This window comes from Chelonia mydas, chromosome 3 (genome assembly GCF_015237465.2).
Source record: "Chelonia mydas isolate rCheMyd1 chromosome 3, rCheMyd1.pri.v2, whole genome shotgun sequence".
Lineage (NCBI taxonomy): Eukaryota > Metazoa > Chordata > Testudines > Cheloniidae > Chelonia > Chelonia mydas.
Genome location: NC_057851.1, coordinates 72,876,739 through 72,891,634, shown reverse-complemented (window position 1 = coordinate 72,891,634; position 14,896 = coordinate 72,876,739). Strand labels below are relative to the sequence as shown.

Genomic DNA, 14,896 nt, shown 5'->3' with positions numbered 1-14,896 from the left:
CTTTTGTACATTGTGCCAACACTTAGGATTTGTGACTGAAGAAGTTATGTTCTAGTTAAGAGATCAGTGTGTCTAACTTTTTTTTTTTTTTTTTTTTTTTTGTCTCTTTAAGAATCTGGCACAGACTCACATGTTAAATGAACTAATGTATGAGATGAAGGAAAAGGGAATAAAGTTAAAAATCAGTCAAGCTGAAGATGCGCAATTGGTAGGTGTGTAGTAAGAGGTCCAGTTTATGTGAAATGTGCAATGGGATAAACCCAGATCAGAATAATGTGTCTCTACATGATAAAGTAGGCTGAGAGTAGTTAATGATGATCACACCCTTGGCCTGCAATTTCTTTTGTGTTTTAGTTCTCAGTTAGTCTATAATACATGTGACTTCACTTATTTTTAGAGTTAATGTTGTAAAATCAACATTGAAAGAGGAAGGATGATCACACTCTGCTAAACTAAAGCAGGAGCATAACTGAATGCAAATAATGCCTGACCTGAAGAAGGAATGAAAGAAAGAAGTGTGATGTAGTAGATTTTTTTTTCAGTTCCCATTAAATCTGGTTTTTAACATGCACAGTACAAGAAACAGTATGTTTGTGCTTCATTAAATGTGTAAAAAATTTCATTCTGATCTACCCCCTGCCCTTTCTGTAAAATTTGCAAAATTTACAAAACACTGAATAGCCAGAGCACTAAACCAGTATAAGGGGCCTCACTACTCAGGGCATCCCCCAGTCAAAAATCAAACTCCTGTTCCTCAAGCTGCTGAGGTTTTTATTGGGCTGCTGTTCCTGGACCTTTTTTAGGGTCTCCCATCTTTCATAGGCTCTGGTTAGTGGATATCTAATAAATTTGACACCCCTTTCTCTCCATCCATCTGCTGCATGCACTATCTGGCTATGGAACAGAGAGGAAACATTCTCTTGTTCCCTATACTACCCCAGCAGCCTCCTAGTTGGTGGGAGAAGGGTGGGGTTGGTGTTGGGACTCTGTTCTACCATACACATCACTTCTCTGCTTTGGAACACTCCTACTCCATTGCCTGCCTCTGCTGCTGCTCATAGCTTTTTGAAACACAGTGTGACATTTAACGGGATTCTTGTCACTTTCACTGCTGCTAACAGGATTCTGAACAGCAGCAGTGAATATCGATAACTTACCTATGAGCACCAACAGCGTCTCTAAAGTTTTCTGCCTGCAGCATTGTACTGGTTTAAACTTAGTTCATGCTTCACATGATACCTATGCAACCATAAGGGTTAGAAATGTAATTTATTTTTAATGAAAGATTGTATTCTCAAGATTGCACGATCTGAGGAGCAGGGACTGTCCTCTGCTCTGTTTATGCGGTATCTGGAGCCTTTGAGCACTACAGTAACAATAATAATATAGAAGCTGATGGCCTCCTACTTGCGTTTTCAAGCTCCCGTTCTTCTTGTTTATTATTGTTATAAAAATAAGAATACCATATGCATTTATGCATCATAAAGCTTATCTTTTAGAGAGACATCCTCTCTAGTAATTCAACGAGAGGTTTCAATCTGTATGTTGCAGATTGTAATGGTCCCTTTTAACCTTAACATCTATGAACTCCAAGGGCTAAAGAAACAGAATGCTGGTGAGCACTGTTTTGAAACAGGCTGCAGAGGAAGCTATGTATCTCTCTTACCCACTAAGTTAAGGTGCAGATGGTGGTAGTTTGGGAATAAGAGTAAAACAGATTTAAGAGCACAAGTGTGTGATGTAAACTTTCACTTGAGTTATATATACCAAGTACTGTAGTTCATGCAAGAAATAGGCCTTTTATCATATATGCTTGACATCAGTGCAGTCATTGCATTGATTGCTTGTGGAAAATAAGAAGAGGAAAACCCTGCACATGGTATATTATCGATCTTGAGAAGACTTATGATCACATTCTGAGATAATTCATCAGGTAGTATATGAGAATGAAACAGATATCTGAAGACTATATCAGACTCATTCAGGATATGTATGAGAGTACTGTTAGGCCATGTAGAGAAACTGAATAGTTTCTAATAAAAGTCAGAATCATGAAACTTTGGCACTAAGCCCCTTGTTCACATTGGTGCTCAGTGCACTTACAGAAAGTATCAAGAGTGGCACCTTGGTGAATGCTTTTTACAGATGATGTAGTGCTCATGGAGAAAAGCAAAGAGGAAGATTTAGAATGATGGAGGTGCATACTTGAAGAAATGGGGTGAAAATCAGCAGAAACAAAATCATAGAACTGGAAGGGACCTCGAGAGGTCATCTAGTCCAGTCTCCTGCAATCATGGCAGAACTAAGTATTATCTAGAGCATCCCTGATAGGTGTTTGTGTAACCGGCTCTGAAAAATATCCAGTGATGGAGATTCCACTACCTCCCTAGGCAATTTATTCCAGTGCTTAAACACCCTGACAGGTAAGAAGTTTTTCCTAAAGTCCAGCCTAACCTCCCTTGCTGCAATTTATGCCCATTGCTTCTTGTCCTATCCTTAGAGGTTAAGAACAACAGTTTTTCTCCCTTCTCCTTCTAACAGCCTTTTATGTACTTGAAAACTATTATCATATCCCCTCTCAGTCTTCTCTTTTCCAGACTAAACAAATCTTATTTTTTCAATCTTCCTTCATGGGTCATGTTTTCTAGACTTTTAATCATTTTTGTTGCTCTTCTCTGGACTTTCTACGATTTGTTCACATCTTTCCTGAAATGTCGTACCCATGGAACTGGACACAATACTCCAGTTGAGACCTAATCACTGTGGAGCAGAGCGGAAGAATTACTTGTGTCTTCCTTACAACACTTCTGCTAATACATCCCAGAATGATTGATATATATATATATTTTTGGCAACCGTGTTACACTGTTGACTCTCTCATTTAGCTTGTTGTCCACTATGACCCCCAGATTTCTTTCCACAGTACTGCTTCCTAGGCAGTCATTTCCCATTTTGTGTGTGTGCAACTGATTTGGTTCTTCCTAAGTGGAGTGCTTTGCATTTGTCCGTATTGAATTTCATCCTATTTACTACAGATCATTTCTCCAGTTTGTCCAGATCATTTTGAGTTATAATCCTGTCCTCCAAAGCACTTGCAACCCCTCCCAGCTTGGTATTGTCTGCAGATTTTATAAGTGTACTTTCTGTGCCATTATCTAAATCATTGATGAAGATATTGAACAGAACCAGACCCCAAACTGATCCCTGCGGTATCCCACTTCTTATGGCCTTCCAGCATGGCTGTGAACCACTGATAACTACTCTCTGGGAACAGTTTTCCAACCAGTTATGCACCCACCTTATAGTAGCTCCATCTAGGTTGCATTTCACTGTTGGTTTTTTTTAATGAGAAGGTCATGTGAGACAGTATCCAAAGCTTTGCTAAAGTCAAGAGATACCACATTTACCACTTCCCCCCTATCCGTAAGGCTTGTTACCCTGTCAAACAAGGATATCAGTTAGATTTGACACGATTTGTTCTTGAGAAATCCATGCTGACTTACTTGTCACCTTATTATCTTCTAGATGTTTGCAAATTGATTGCTTAATTAATTGCTCCATTTTCTTTCTGGGTACAGAAGTTAAGATGGCTGGTCTGTAATTCCCAGGATTGTCCTTATTTCCCTTTTTGTAGCCTGGCACTACATTTGCCCTTTTCCAGTCTTCTGGAATCTCTCCTGTCTTCCATGACTTTTCAAAGATAATTGTTAATGGCTCGGATATCTCCTCAGTCAACTCCTTGAGTATTCTAGGATGCATTTCATTAGGCACTGGTGACTTGAAGACATCTAACTTGTCTAAGTAATTTTTAACTTGTTCTTTCCCTATTTTAGCCTTTGATCCTACCTCATTTTCACTGGCATTCACTATGTTAGACGTCCAATCACCACCAAACTTCTTGGTGGAAACTGAAACAAAGAAGTCATTAAGCACCTCTGCCATTTCCACATTTTCTGTTACTGTTCCGCCAGATCCCCCCCCCCCCCCCATTAAGTAACGGCCTCTCCTGTCCTTTGTCTTCCCTTGCTTCTAATGTAATTGTAGAATGTTTTCTTGTTACCATTTATTTCTCTAGCTAGTTTGATCTCATTTTGTGCATTGGCCTTTCTAATTTTGTTCCTACGTACTTGTGTTATTTGTTTGTTTATTCTTTGTAATTTGACCTAGTTTCCACTTTTTGTAGGACTCTCTCTCTTTTGATTTTTAGATCATTGAAGATCTACTGGTTAAGCCAGGGTGGTCTCTTGCTATACTTCCTATCTTTCCTACACAGTGGGATAGTTCGCTCTTCTGCCCTTAATAATGTCTCTTTGAAAAACTGTCAACTGTCTTCAATTGTTTTTCCCCTTAGACTTGCTTCCCATGGGATCTTACTTACCAACTCCCTGAGTTTGCTAAAGTCTGCCTTCTTGAAATCCATTGTCTTTATTTTGCTGTTCTCTCTCCTACCATTCTTTAGAATCATAAACTCTGTCATTTCATGATCACTTTCACCCAAGCTGCCTTCCACTTTCAAATTCTCAACCAGTTCATCCCTATTTGTCAAACTCAAATCTAGAACAGCCTCTGACCTAGTAGCTTTCTCCACCTTCTGAAATAAAAAATTGTCTCCAATACATTCCAAGAACTTGTTGGATAATCTGTGCCCTGCTGTGTTATGTTTTCAACAGATGTCTAGGTAGCCGAAGTGCCCGCATCACTGCCAAGTCCTGTGCTTTGGATGATTTTGTTAGTTGTTTAAAAAATGCCTCATCGACCTCTTCTTCCTGGTTAGGTGTCTGTAGTAGACCCCTACCGTGACATCACCCTTGTTTTTTACCCCTTTTATCCTTACCCAGAGACTCTCAACAAGTCTGTCTCCTATTTCCATCTGAACCTCAGTCCAAGTCCATTTTTAATATACAAGGCAACACCACCTCCCTTTTTTCCCTGCCTGTTCTTCCTGAGCAAGACCCTAAGAGTATATGGTCTATAGATTCTGTGATACCTTGCAAAAGATAACAAGACTGTAAGTCTGAAGGCCAGCCACTACCAAAGGTACAGAATTTAAGGACCTATATGCAATAATATAAGATAATGGTGAACTCAACAACATAAGAATGGCCATACTGGGTCAGACCAATGCTCCATCTAGCCCAGTATCCTGTTTTCCGACAGGGGCCAATGCTAGGTGCTTCAGAGGGAATGAACACAACAGGGAAATTATTGAGTGATCCATCTCCTGTGATCCACTCCCAGCTTCTGGCGGTCAGAAGCTGGGGACACCCCTCTTGGCTAATATTCATTGATGGACCTATCCTCCGTGAACTTATCTAATTCTTTTTTGAACCCAGATGTACTTTTGGCCTTCACAGCATCCCAAGGCTGTGAGTTCCACAGGTTGACTGTGCATTGTGTGAGGAAGTATTTCCTATTGTTTGTTTTAAACCTGCCTATTAATTTCATTGGGTTGAGATTTCCATTCTTGTGTTACACGAAGGAGTAAATAACACTTCCTTATACGCTTTCTCCACACCATTCGTGATTTTATAGACCTCTATCATATCTCCCCTTAAATGTCTCTTTTCCAAGCTGAAGAGTCTTGTCTTTTTAATCTCTCTTCATATGGAAGCTGTTTTATACCTTTAATAATTTTTGTTTCCCGTCTCTGTCTTTTTCCATTCTAATATATCTTTTTTTGAGATGGGGCAACCAGAATTGCATGCAGTATTCAAGGTGTGGGTGTACCATGGATTTATATAGTGGCATTATGATCTTTACTGTTCTATTATCTATCCCTTTCCTAATGATTCCTAACATTGTTAGCTTTTTTTGGCTGCCACTGTACATTGAACGGTTGTTTTCAGAGAACTATCCACAGTGACTCCAAGCACTCTTTCTTGAGTGCTAACAGCTAATTTAGAGCTCATCATTTTGTATGTATAGCTGGGATGATGCTTTCCAATGTGCATTACTTTGCATTTATTTATGCATTTATTAACTTATAAGAACAGAAAAGGCATTGTCTAAATGGAGAGAAGTGAGCAGAGTGATCTGTGATAGGAGAATGTCTGTCAAACTGAAAACTAAGATCTACAAGATGGTAATTATGCCTGTACTTTTGTATGGGTCTGACTGCTAGGCACTGAGGAAGAGACAGGTGCATATCTTGAATATAGCGGAAATGAAAATGTTAAGATGGATTCTTGGAGTTACAAGGATGAACCATGTTTGGAACAAACAAATTAGGGAAAGTGTAAAGATGATACCTATTATAGGTAAATGGAGGGAATCCAGCCCTAGATGGTTTCGACTTATGAAAAGAAGACTGGAAGAATGCATAGGAAACCGGGCGTTAAACTTCTAAGTGGAGGGCCAAAGAAGGGTTGGAAGACCCCATCTAGATTGATGGATGTCATACAAAAGTATTTGATTAGCTGAGGCGTTTCTGAGGAACTGTTTCAAGACAGACTGGAATGGAGAAGGAGGTCTCCAAGAGCTGACCTGATAAAGATGGGACTAAGGCTAAAAGGAGACTCATATATGCTTGATAACTAGCTTTGGCGAAAATGGGGAGGGGCCTGTTATAGCCAACTCTGTTGTTCCAGAAGTCTAAAATAAAGGAAATCATTGTTAATTTAATAGGAAAGATCTAGTTAATTGTACTGCTACCAAATAATTCATCCATCTGTTACAGTAGTGTGTTTGGTGGGTGGTCATATAATTTTAGATTACTTCCCTTCCTCCTTAGTTGCTATTGCTTTGCAAATAGGAGATAGAAGGTGAAGAAAAATTACAAAATCTGATGTCTAATAAAATACTATAGCATGAGAATGTAGAAAACCCAGGGAAGAGAAATAAGAGCTGAGCCATACTGTTTGCTTCCTTTGACTTCATCTTGGTGTGGTTTCTTACTCAAGCTTTGAATTTGGGAAGCTAGTCTTAGATGAAAGAAGTGAGAAATGTGCATAGATGCTGTACTGACAACACCTGGGATTCTAAAGTACCTGACAGGATTATTCCAACATCACACACTCACCCTGTAAATGCAATTGACATTAAAAAGATAAAAAATAAAATGGGACAGATCTAGACCTTCTGAACATTAATGAGGAATATGTGAAAACCATGCTAAATTCATTACTATATCTTCTACTAAGTGATATTAAATTTCACTTCAAGCTTCAGTTAGTGAGCCACTTCTTCCCTCCCCCCCCCCCCCCGCCAAAAAGAAAAAATTAATACTAGCCAACAATTTATATGTCAGTATGAAAAGCTGCTTGATTCTGAAGCTCTTTCTTTGACAAAGATTCAATCAGGATAAACTAAACTTCTGAAATTAATGTATAAACTACAAAGTATTGAGTTAAACTTTTTAAGCCTTACTGTCAGTTACATTGATCTTTGGTGTAAATGTATTAATTACAGAACAACTCTTGTGCATCAGTTATATCCGCTAATGGCATCCATGTTACTGATACATAATTCACCTTTATTCCAAAGGATCCTTTGGTGGTGAACCTCTCAAGCCCTGGACCATTGACTTCAGCCATGTTCTTGTTCCTTCACAGTATGAGGGAAACTGGCAAAGGCCCTCTTTCTCCCAAAGTTTTGTTCAGCCAGCTCTGTCAAAAGTAAGTGCAGACAATAGTTTTGTTTTTAACAGAAAGTTACAAAGAGTGCAATCTCCAGTTTTTAAAAAACATTAACTTATTGATTAATGTGGTAGTATATTCTCCACTCAGTTTTAATAAGTCAAGTGATGGGACCGTTGCTACTTGGGAGACACTTGGATGGTGGTATCACTCATATTGAAGCCAATGGGAGTTGCATCTGCCTGTCTGACTTTGCCCCTTACAATCTAATAGATTTCACACTTTGGAGATTTTGCTAATATTCAGCACAATTTTCCTTTGTTTAATCCCATACATTCTAGTTAACCTCTTTTGACCACTCTAAACAATTACTTTCCCTCCTTGATGATAAAACACTTAAAATATTTGTGTATAACTTGCACAAATTTAGTTGGCATTTATCCTTATACATTCAGTATTTTGGCTTGAACTTCAATTAACTGCAATGGGCTTTTTAAAGAACAGGTGGTGGGTAGAAGCTAAGGAAAAAGTCATTTAAAAAGATTTACTTTTCAGGCTTCTGGTCAGGTAATATAATAGCAATAAAATGCATGGATAGTGGCTACTCTAGGTCAAATGCGTATACATGTGTTTGTTTAAGCTTTAAAATGTGAATCGTGTGCGATGATGTTTTGCTTTGGCTTTGATCCAAAACTAAAAGGGCCTAGCAAGCAAGGACTTGAAGCACTATTGAGATGGCATATGGCTCCAGATTGAGAAGAATTTGCAAGCCCTAAAGAAATGCATGTTTCTTAGGGTGGAAAATGTTCACAGTGTTGCTTTATGGGTGTGTTTAATTGTGGCACAGACAAATTTATTTTTTAAAACACCTGTAGAAGTGCTGTAACTGGATCAAATATTTAAAAGTTAAATATTTAAAGGACTACACTGTAAGTAAAATAATCTGTAGGTTATGATAGAGCAGTGTAGTGCAATACAGTTGCAATTCATGTTTTAAAAAAGTATGAAGTATTATAATGTGGTGTTAGTTTTATTTGTTGTGAAAGTATTGTACACCACTCAGTGCCTTTGTGTGGGAACACCTATTATTATAGTAACAAGTTGTAATGAGCCCTCTACAGTTCTTGCTTGCACAGTGCACAAAAAAAGAACTCTGTGAAATCCTCCAGTACACCAAAGCTTTTTATTTTGATCAGAAACCAGCACTGGTATGAAATAGTTGTGAGCTAAAAAAACTCTTTTGGGTAGTGACATACAGGTGACCATGGTGAGTGGCTCACTTTGCCCTAAACTTCTAGTATCCTATACAGACACACGTAGCTTTTAAACTGAAGCAGGATTGACCAATTCAGGTAAGCAGCCCTGCATTATTTTCCTGTATCCCATCCCCCCTCCCCCCCCCCGCCCCGCATTACTTCGCTCTCAAAATTTGTCTGCAAAGGTTTGGGTATGCCTGGTGCACTTTTTATTGTACTAGATTTTCATTTGGTGTTTGTATTGTAGAAGAAAATGTCAAATGCACATTTACTGGATTTGAGTAAAAACAACCATCTTGTGTATATAGCATTCTTTACCCTCTAAAAGGCATATGGGATACTTTCCCACTTTATAAAAACAAATGTGATATAATAATATAAAAATACAACACTCTTAACAGAAGTTTCTGAAAACAGATGAGGATTTTTATTTTTAAAGCAAAGGGATTGGAAGGAAAGTTACTAAATATGGGGCCAACAACTGCTCTGTATATATCTGAGAGGTGAGAGGGGAAACAATAACATGCTTTTATAAAGTGGTGAGGGTTGAAATAGAACATTTTGGAGGAAGCAAGTTTCATGCTATGGGGTCTGCCTCAGAAAAAATATGATCACCTGTAAACTTCAGACAAGATGGAGGTATTCTTAAATGACAGCTGGTGTGTGTATGTGCATACAGATAATTGATAATTCAAGGCTTGAAGCTGTGCAACACATCCAATAGTGTTAACATTTTTTTAAAACCAGCAATACTGAATTTTAGATCAGGCCTGCACTTTACAGGGACTGTGGAAAAATGTTACCTTAATCATCTGATCAGCTTTTTGTTATTCAGAGCTATCGCTGCTGACTTTAGCAAAATCTTACTCTTATCGCTGCTTTTTACACCTGTTGCTCTGTAGAACAAACGCAGCTCTGAGAGAGTTTCTGATTCTTTTCTGGCTCATGAGTCAATACTAGAACTGTCAGCCAAGTCCCCATTAGCAGGAAATTATGTGTTCAGTTACACCTGTGCAACCCCACTGAAGTCAACAGACGGCTGCACAGGTATAACAGAGGGCAGCATTTGGCTTGCAGAATCCTTTGCTACTGATGGTGATGCATGAGCCAGAAACAAAACAGGCTGACATTCAGCAAACTCAGCTGAGTTTGCAAGTCTAGAACCTAGAAAAAAAAAACTTTATTTTATTTAAATGGTTCCATAAAAAAATTGTTCTGTTTTAGAAGTATAAACACTGAGTTCCACCCTGGCATTTTTATAAACTCACTTCTCAGGGTAGCACTGCAATGATAAACTCAATTTACTACTTTATAAGCACCATGTAAAGAATGTAGAGTGGTGTAATGTGATTGTGATGGCCCTAACCAGTGAGAATTTCTTGTTGCTGCACATTCTCAGTAAGCTGCGAAATAGACATCTAGCTACTTATGAGCCCGGCAAAAAGGGAATTGGAGTAAGAGAGCCTTGTATCCACAAATATGTTGTATTGCTATTGTCTGGTCTTCACAGGTTAAATTCTAGATAAACTGGAATAAATTCTCCAACTAAAAAAAGTCTACTTCATCTTATTCAGATGAATGTACATTAATTTATTTAGTGTAATTCTGCAGTTCCTGCTCTAGAACAAAAGTGTCCTGTATTTTAGAAAATAGAACATCTATTTTGCAAACATAGAATAAGAGCTTAGTCTCCTACAGGCATTATTATTAAAGATAATCCTTTGGTTCGTTAAAAGAATGAAATTTTGGTGAACAAGATCACAGTATTCCTAGTTAAAACTGATCAAAAAACACAGAAATTGCTTAATACAGTAAGCTATCATCCTTATTGAAGCTTGTGTTACAACAACAGTTCAGGCCCCTCTTCAAATTCTTATATTTTAGAAAGCCATTTTGAAAGCCATTTAAAACTGGGGTTGCCTGGGTGTATATCTCTCTGACCACCAGGAGTGCTTTTTATATACCACACACACCTCAAATTATATTAATAAAATAATCTGAACAGTCTTTTAGTTTTAGTAATCTGACTACTATCAGTTTAGTAGAGATTATTGTCCTAGGTCTACCTTTAAGATGATTCTTTGATCTCGTTGAGATATTGAACCTTCATCAGAGAGACATTTTAATAGTTAGCTAGGAAATTCTCTCATTATATGACAACTTTCTATAGCTAGTGATTAAAATTATCTAGTAATATTGACTGAAAATGATGAAAAATAATCAAGGTAAAGGTCAGAAACTGTGATGTTGGCAAGATAAACTATTTGATTTCCGAGGTGTCGCTCCAATAAAAGGATAGCCACGCTGAATGAAAGGCACTCTTATTAAGCTAATAAATAAGAATGGCTTGGGAGCGGTTTCTGTCTGTTATATAACATTATGTTTAATTTCACTCTGCACAACAGGGCTTCACAACTTTAATGTCAATGGGCAGCAAAAATCCATGAAAAAAGTTAGTGGGCAGCAGTCAATATTAGACCACAATAATAAAAGAAGCTTAAATCACTGTATAAATTAAAGGCCTGGAATTACCTTTTTAAAGTTGGCTTGGAGGTTGTACAGTAGTGCATAAGAAAAGTACACCCCCATTTGTACGTTTTGTAAATCGGTATGGAGGCTTATTTCCATCCTCCTTACTCCGCTTGCTTCTTTAATGAAGATGATGAACATATGCCTCCTTTGGGCCCCATCTGGAAAAAACCATTAGAGATAAGTGTAGGGTGATCCTTTGGCTCAAAAGTGGAATATGTTTTCTTCAGAACATCAGCCTGTGCTTACCCAGGCACAAAGGAATTCATTCCAAACACTCAGACTCCACAAGATAACACATTGCTTTACCACTAGACTATGCTGGCTCCAAATGACCACACTTCTTTATTTTTTGCACTCTTTTGATTTACCATTTTAAAAAAAAATCCATTTAATTTATGGGCTGAGAAATATTGCAGGTTATTTTTTTTTAAATGGAATTATGTTTGAGGTTCTAATTATACCTTAATTTTGGTATAACTCTTAATTAGAACTAGAATCAGTTAATTCTGCCTGAAAAGGTCCCTAGTATGCTTAGTATTTGGAATTTAGAACATTTTTAGTAATTTACATTTCAGAAATTAATATTAATTACATTTAATGAAACGTTAAAATATATCAAAGAGCCCTTGTTCTTTGATATATTTTACAGTATATTTAAAGGGAAGTTATGAAGCTAAACCAAAATGTTCAATTTTGCCCTTTTTTCCTCCTTTATTATATATGAATGGGTCTTCAAGCTTTCTTTCTTTGAAAAGTTCTCCTTTTTTGTTTGGTTTTTTTTACATTCTGAAATGTGAAAAATATCCAGTCCTCGCTTCCTCTCAGCTGGAAGTCCTTGGCAAGAGAAGGTCTGAATAGAAATGGTTATTATTTGAGCTTAATCTCTCCCCTACCACAAAACTGAGATGAAGAGAAAGCTAAGCTCTCTCTTAGAGTAGGATTCAACTAAAACTGTCAAACAATCATTATCCCCTCTCTCTGTTTGATGGAGGTGGAGTTGCATTTAGAAAGCAAGTTTGACAACCCTGTGTGACATCATTCTGTAGGTCCTCCAAAATTATTATTAAGGACCTCCAACAAAGAAAAAGGAAAGCCCTGATATTTCTAAAAATACATAATCTGTAAAATATTTTTTAATTATACACTTTTTTTGGCTCTCCTGTTACTTTTAATAGAAAAAAAATTAACCTACTAAAAATTTGCTCCCTGAGTCTGTTAGCAAAAATTTATAAAGAAGAAAATATCAGATTTTTATTAAGACCATACGTTTTGTTTTTAATGTCGTAAGATATGTGACTACGTCAAATGGTGGTAGGCTTGTTTATTGAAGTCTACTTTAAAACAGTGGAAATATAGCAATAGTGATTTGCCAAAGCTAATTAGTGGCCTATTAGTTAGTTCTAGATCAGATTGCCTGATTGGCGAATGGCTGGTTATAAACTGGAATCCAGATGTCAGCCTGCTTTATTTGGAGCACAGTAACAGTATTTTGAAGCTAGTATTAACTGGCTGGTGCTCTGAAATACTAGTCAACAAACTAGAACGGAAAAAGAAGCTGTAATTGAAACTAACTTTACTGTGAAGATGTGTTCTAAATTTATAGCCAATGTTACTTGAAATAAAACAGGCTGAATTAACAAAAATGCAGTTTTTTGCTTTTACATAATTTTACCTCATTTATAAGAAATGTGTATAACCAGACATTCTTCAACAGACGGAATCATCCACAAAATATTTTTTACTGGGGAAAAAACAAAAAACAAACCAACCCTAACCTAATCTATTCTGTTATGTATGGATTGCAAAATTGGTTTCAGAAGTTTTCTTTATTTTGAAATCTCTCTCACCCCCCATAACTGCAAATTAGAAAGAAGAGTAGATCTATTCATCTTTAATTTGGGAAAAGAAAGTGTGTTGAATTTGAAGTAGCTAAAATGTGAATGGTTTCAAGAAGGTAAAAGTCCAAATAACTTCTAGTGGGGGGGAATAACAGAAGAAGAAACACTACATTGGAAAAATACTCTGGGTTCGTGGTCTGGTGAACCCAGTGCATTCTCCTCTCAGGAAGTGAATGAAGAATTTATCAGCCATGGGAGGTATAGTCTTGTAGCTGTGTGGGATGAGATTACCTGTTAGTTCTTATATGGGTGCATATATAGGAGAATGAGGACTTGGAGTGCTTCAACAAAGATTTTTAAATGTGATCTCCCCCTCCCAGCACTGGAGGTGAGTGTCTCAGTCCACAATTTGTTGGTATAGTAATGGATCTTTCTTCAGCAAGAGAAGTATACTGTGCCTACAGTGATTACCCTAACTGGATTTCACTTGACTAGTTGCTTGTGAGTTGCATGATGATTGTGAAGGTGAGAAGTTGTGGATGGGTCATCTGTTTGTCATGACCTCCAGAATGTAAATATACTTTACCATAGTGGTCACTTACAAACCATTGGAACAATTTACCAAGGGTTGTAGTGGATTCTTTATCACTGGTAACTTTAAAACAAGATAGGATACTTTTCTAAAAGATGTGCTCCAGGAATTATTTTGGTCTGTGTCATACAGGAGATCAGATTAGATGATCACATTGTTCCTCGCTAGCCTTGGTATCTATGAATATATGGTGAAATGGCAATTTTTAAGTCTAAATAGGTGGAGTACTGAAGCTTTCCGCAACTCATGATAAATTTTCCTTATTCTTGATATGTTTGCATCTACCTGTTTGGCAGGAATCATACAAGTCTGCTACTTTTTTTTACTAGCAAATATTCTGTACTCTAATACTATTGTTTTCATGTGTGATGTACAGCTGGTTCCTCAAAAATAGATAATCTTCCCTAGTGTCGATATAGGTCATATGGGAAGTATAGATCTGGATAAAATTGGTATTAATGTAATTTTTATGCTCTAGGAGAGTGTGTGATACATTCTTATCTGGGAGAATTAATAACACTATTAATGTAAGATGTGAGAGGCATTGCTATAATTAAACATCTGATGCTAGCAGCCCTTCTAGAGTTTGGTACTAGAGACTCAGTTTTCAAACGTGAATGCTCAGTTTTGCTTTTTTCATGTTCATGTAGGATGTGAGGCACCAAAATACTTGCTTAGATGCCAAGTGCCACTTTAAATAGCCAAATACAGAGCTAGATACCTTAACTGTTTGAAATAACACTTCTGAACTCTTGCTACTATCTAAGGCTAGAAGTGTTTAGTGAAAGAGAATTCAAGAGGTTAAGGGGAAAAGAAGAACAATAAGGGAGGAGTTGAGGGGGAGAAGAGTCAGGAATGCACAGGTGATGATGGAAACAGGACATGTAGAGAGGTGAAACAAAGAGCTGGTACCATTTACCAGTCCATGACAAGAAGCCCTGACTCTGAAAATAAAGCTAAATGTCATCCAGGAAGCAAGGAGTGAAAGGAACCGGAAGGGGAGATGCAAATTGGCCAACTAAAGGTTTAAAAAAAAATAATTGGGGCATGACTCCTTCGAAATTGTGAGCCCTGTCTTAAAGATCTAGATGGACCATTGAATAT

At 37.4% G+C, this 14,896-nt stretch overlaps 1 protein-coding gene across 17 annotated transcripts in view; it reads left to right on the top strand.

Annotated features, from left to right (window-relative positions):
• The window catches only part of USP45 (ubiquitin specific peptidase 45), a 104,230-nt gene that overhangs the window by 36,694 nt on the left and 52,640 nt on the right, over nucleotides 1–14,896 (top strand). For 14 of the 17 annotated variants that reach the window (XR_005224653.2, XM_043542692.1, XM_043542689.1 and 11 more), the window contains 2 exons: nucleotides 113–208; nucleotides 7,483–7,613. Coding sequence is in view for 16 of the 17 variants with exons in the window: in XM_043542692.1 (XP_043398627.1) it covers nucleotides 113–208; nucleotides 7,483–7,613 (227 nt within the window). In the remaining variant the exon portion in view is untranslated. The remainder of the gene's footprint in view (nucleotides 1–112; nucleotides 209–7,482; nucleotides 7,614–14,896) is intronic. The other 3 variants (XM_027829389.3, XM_043542693.1, XM_043542694.1) reach the window with 1 other exon arrangement.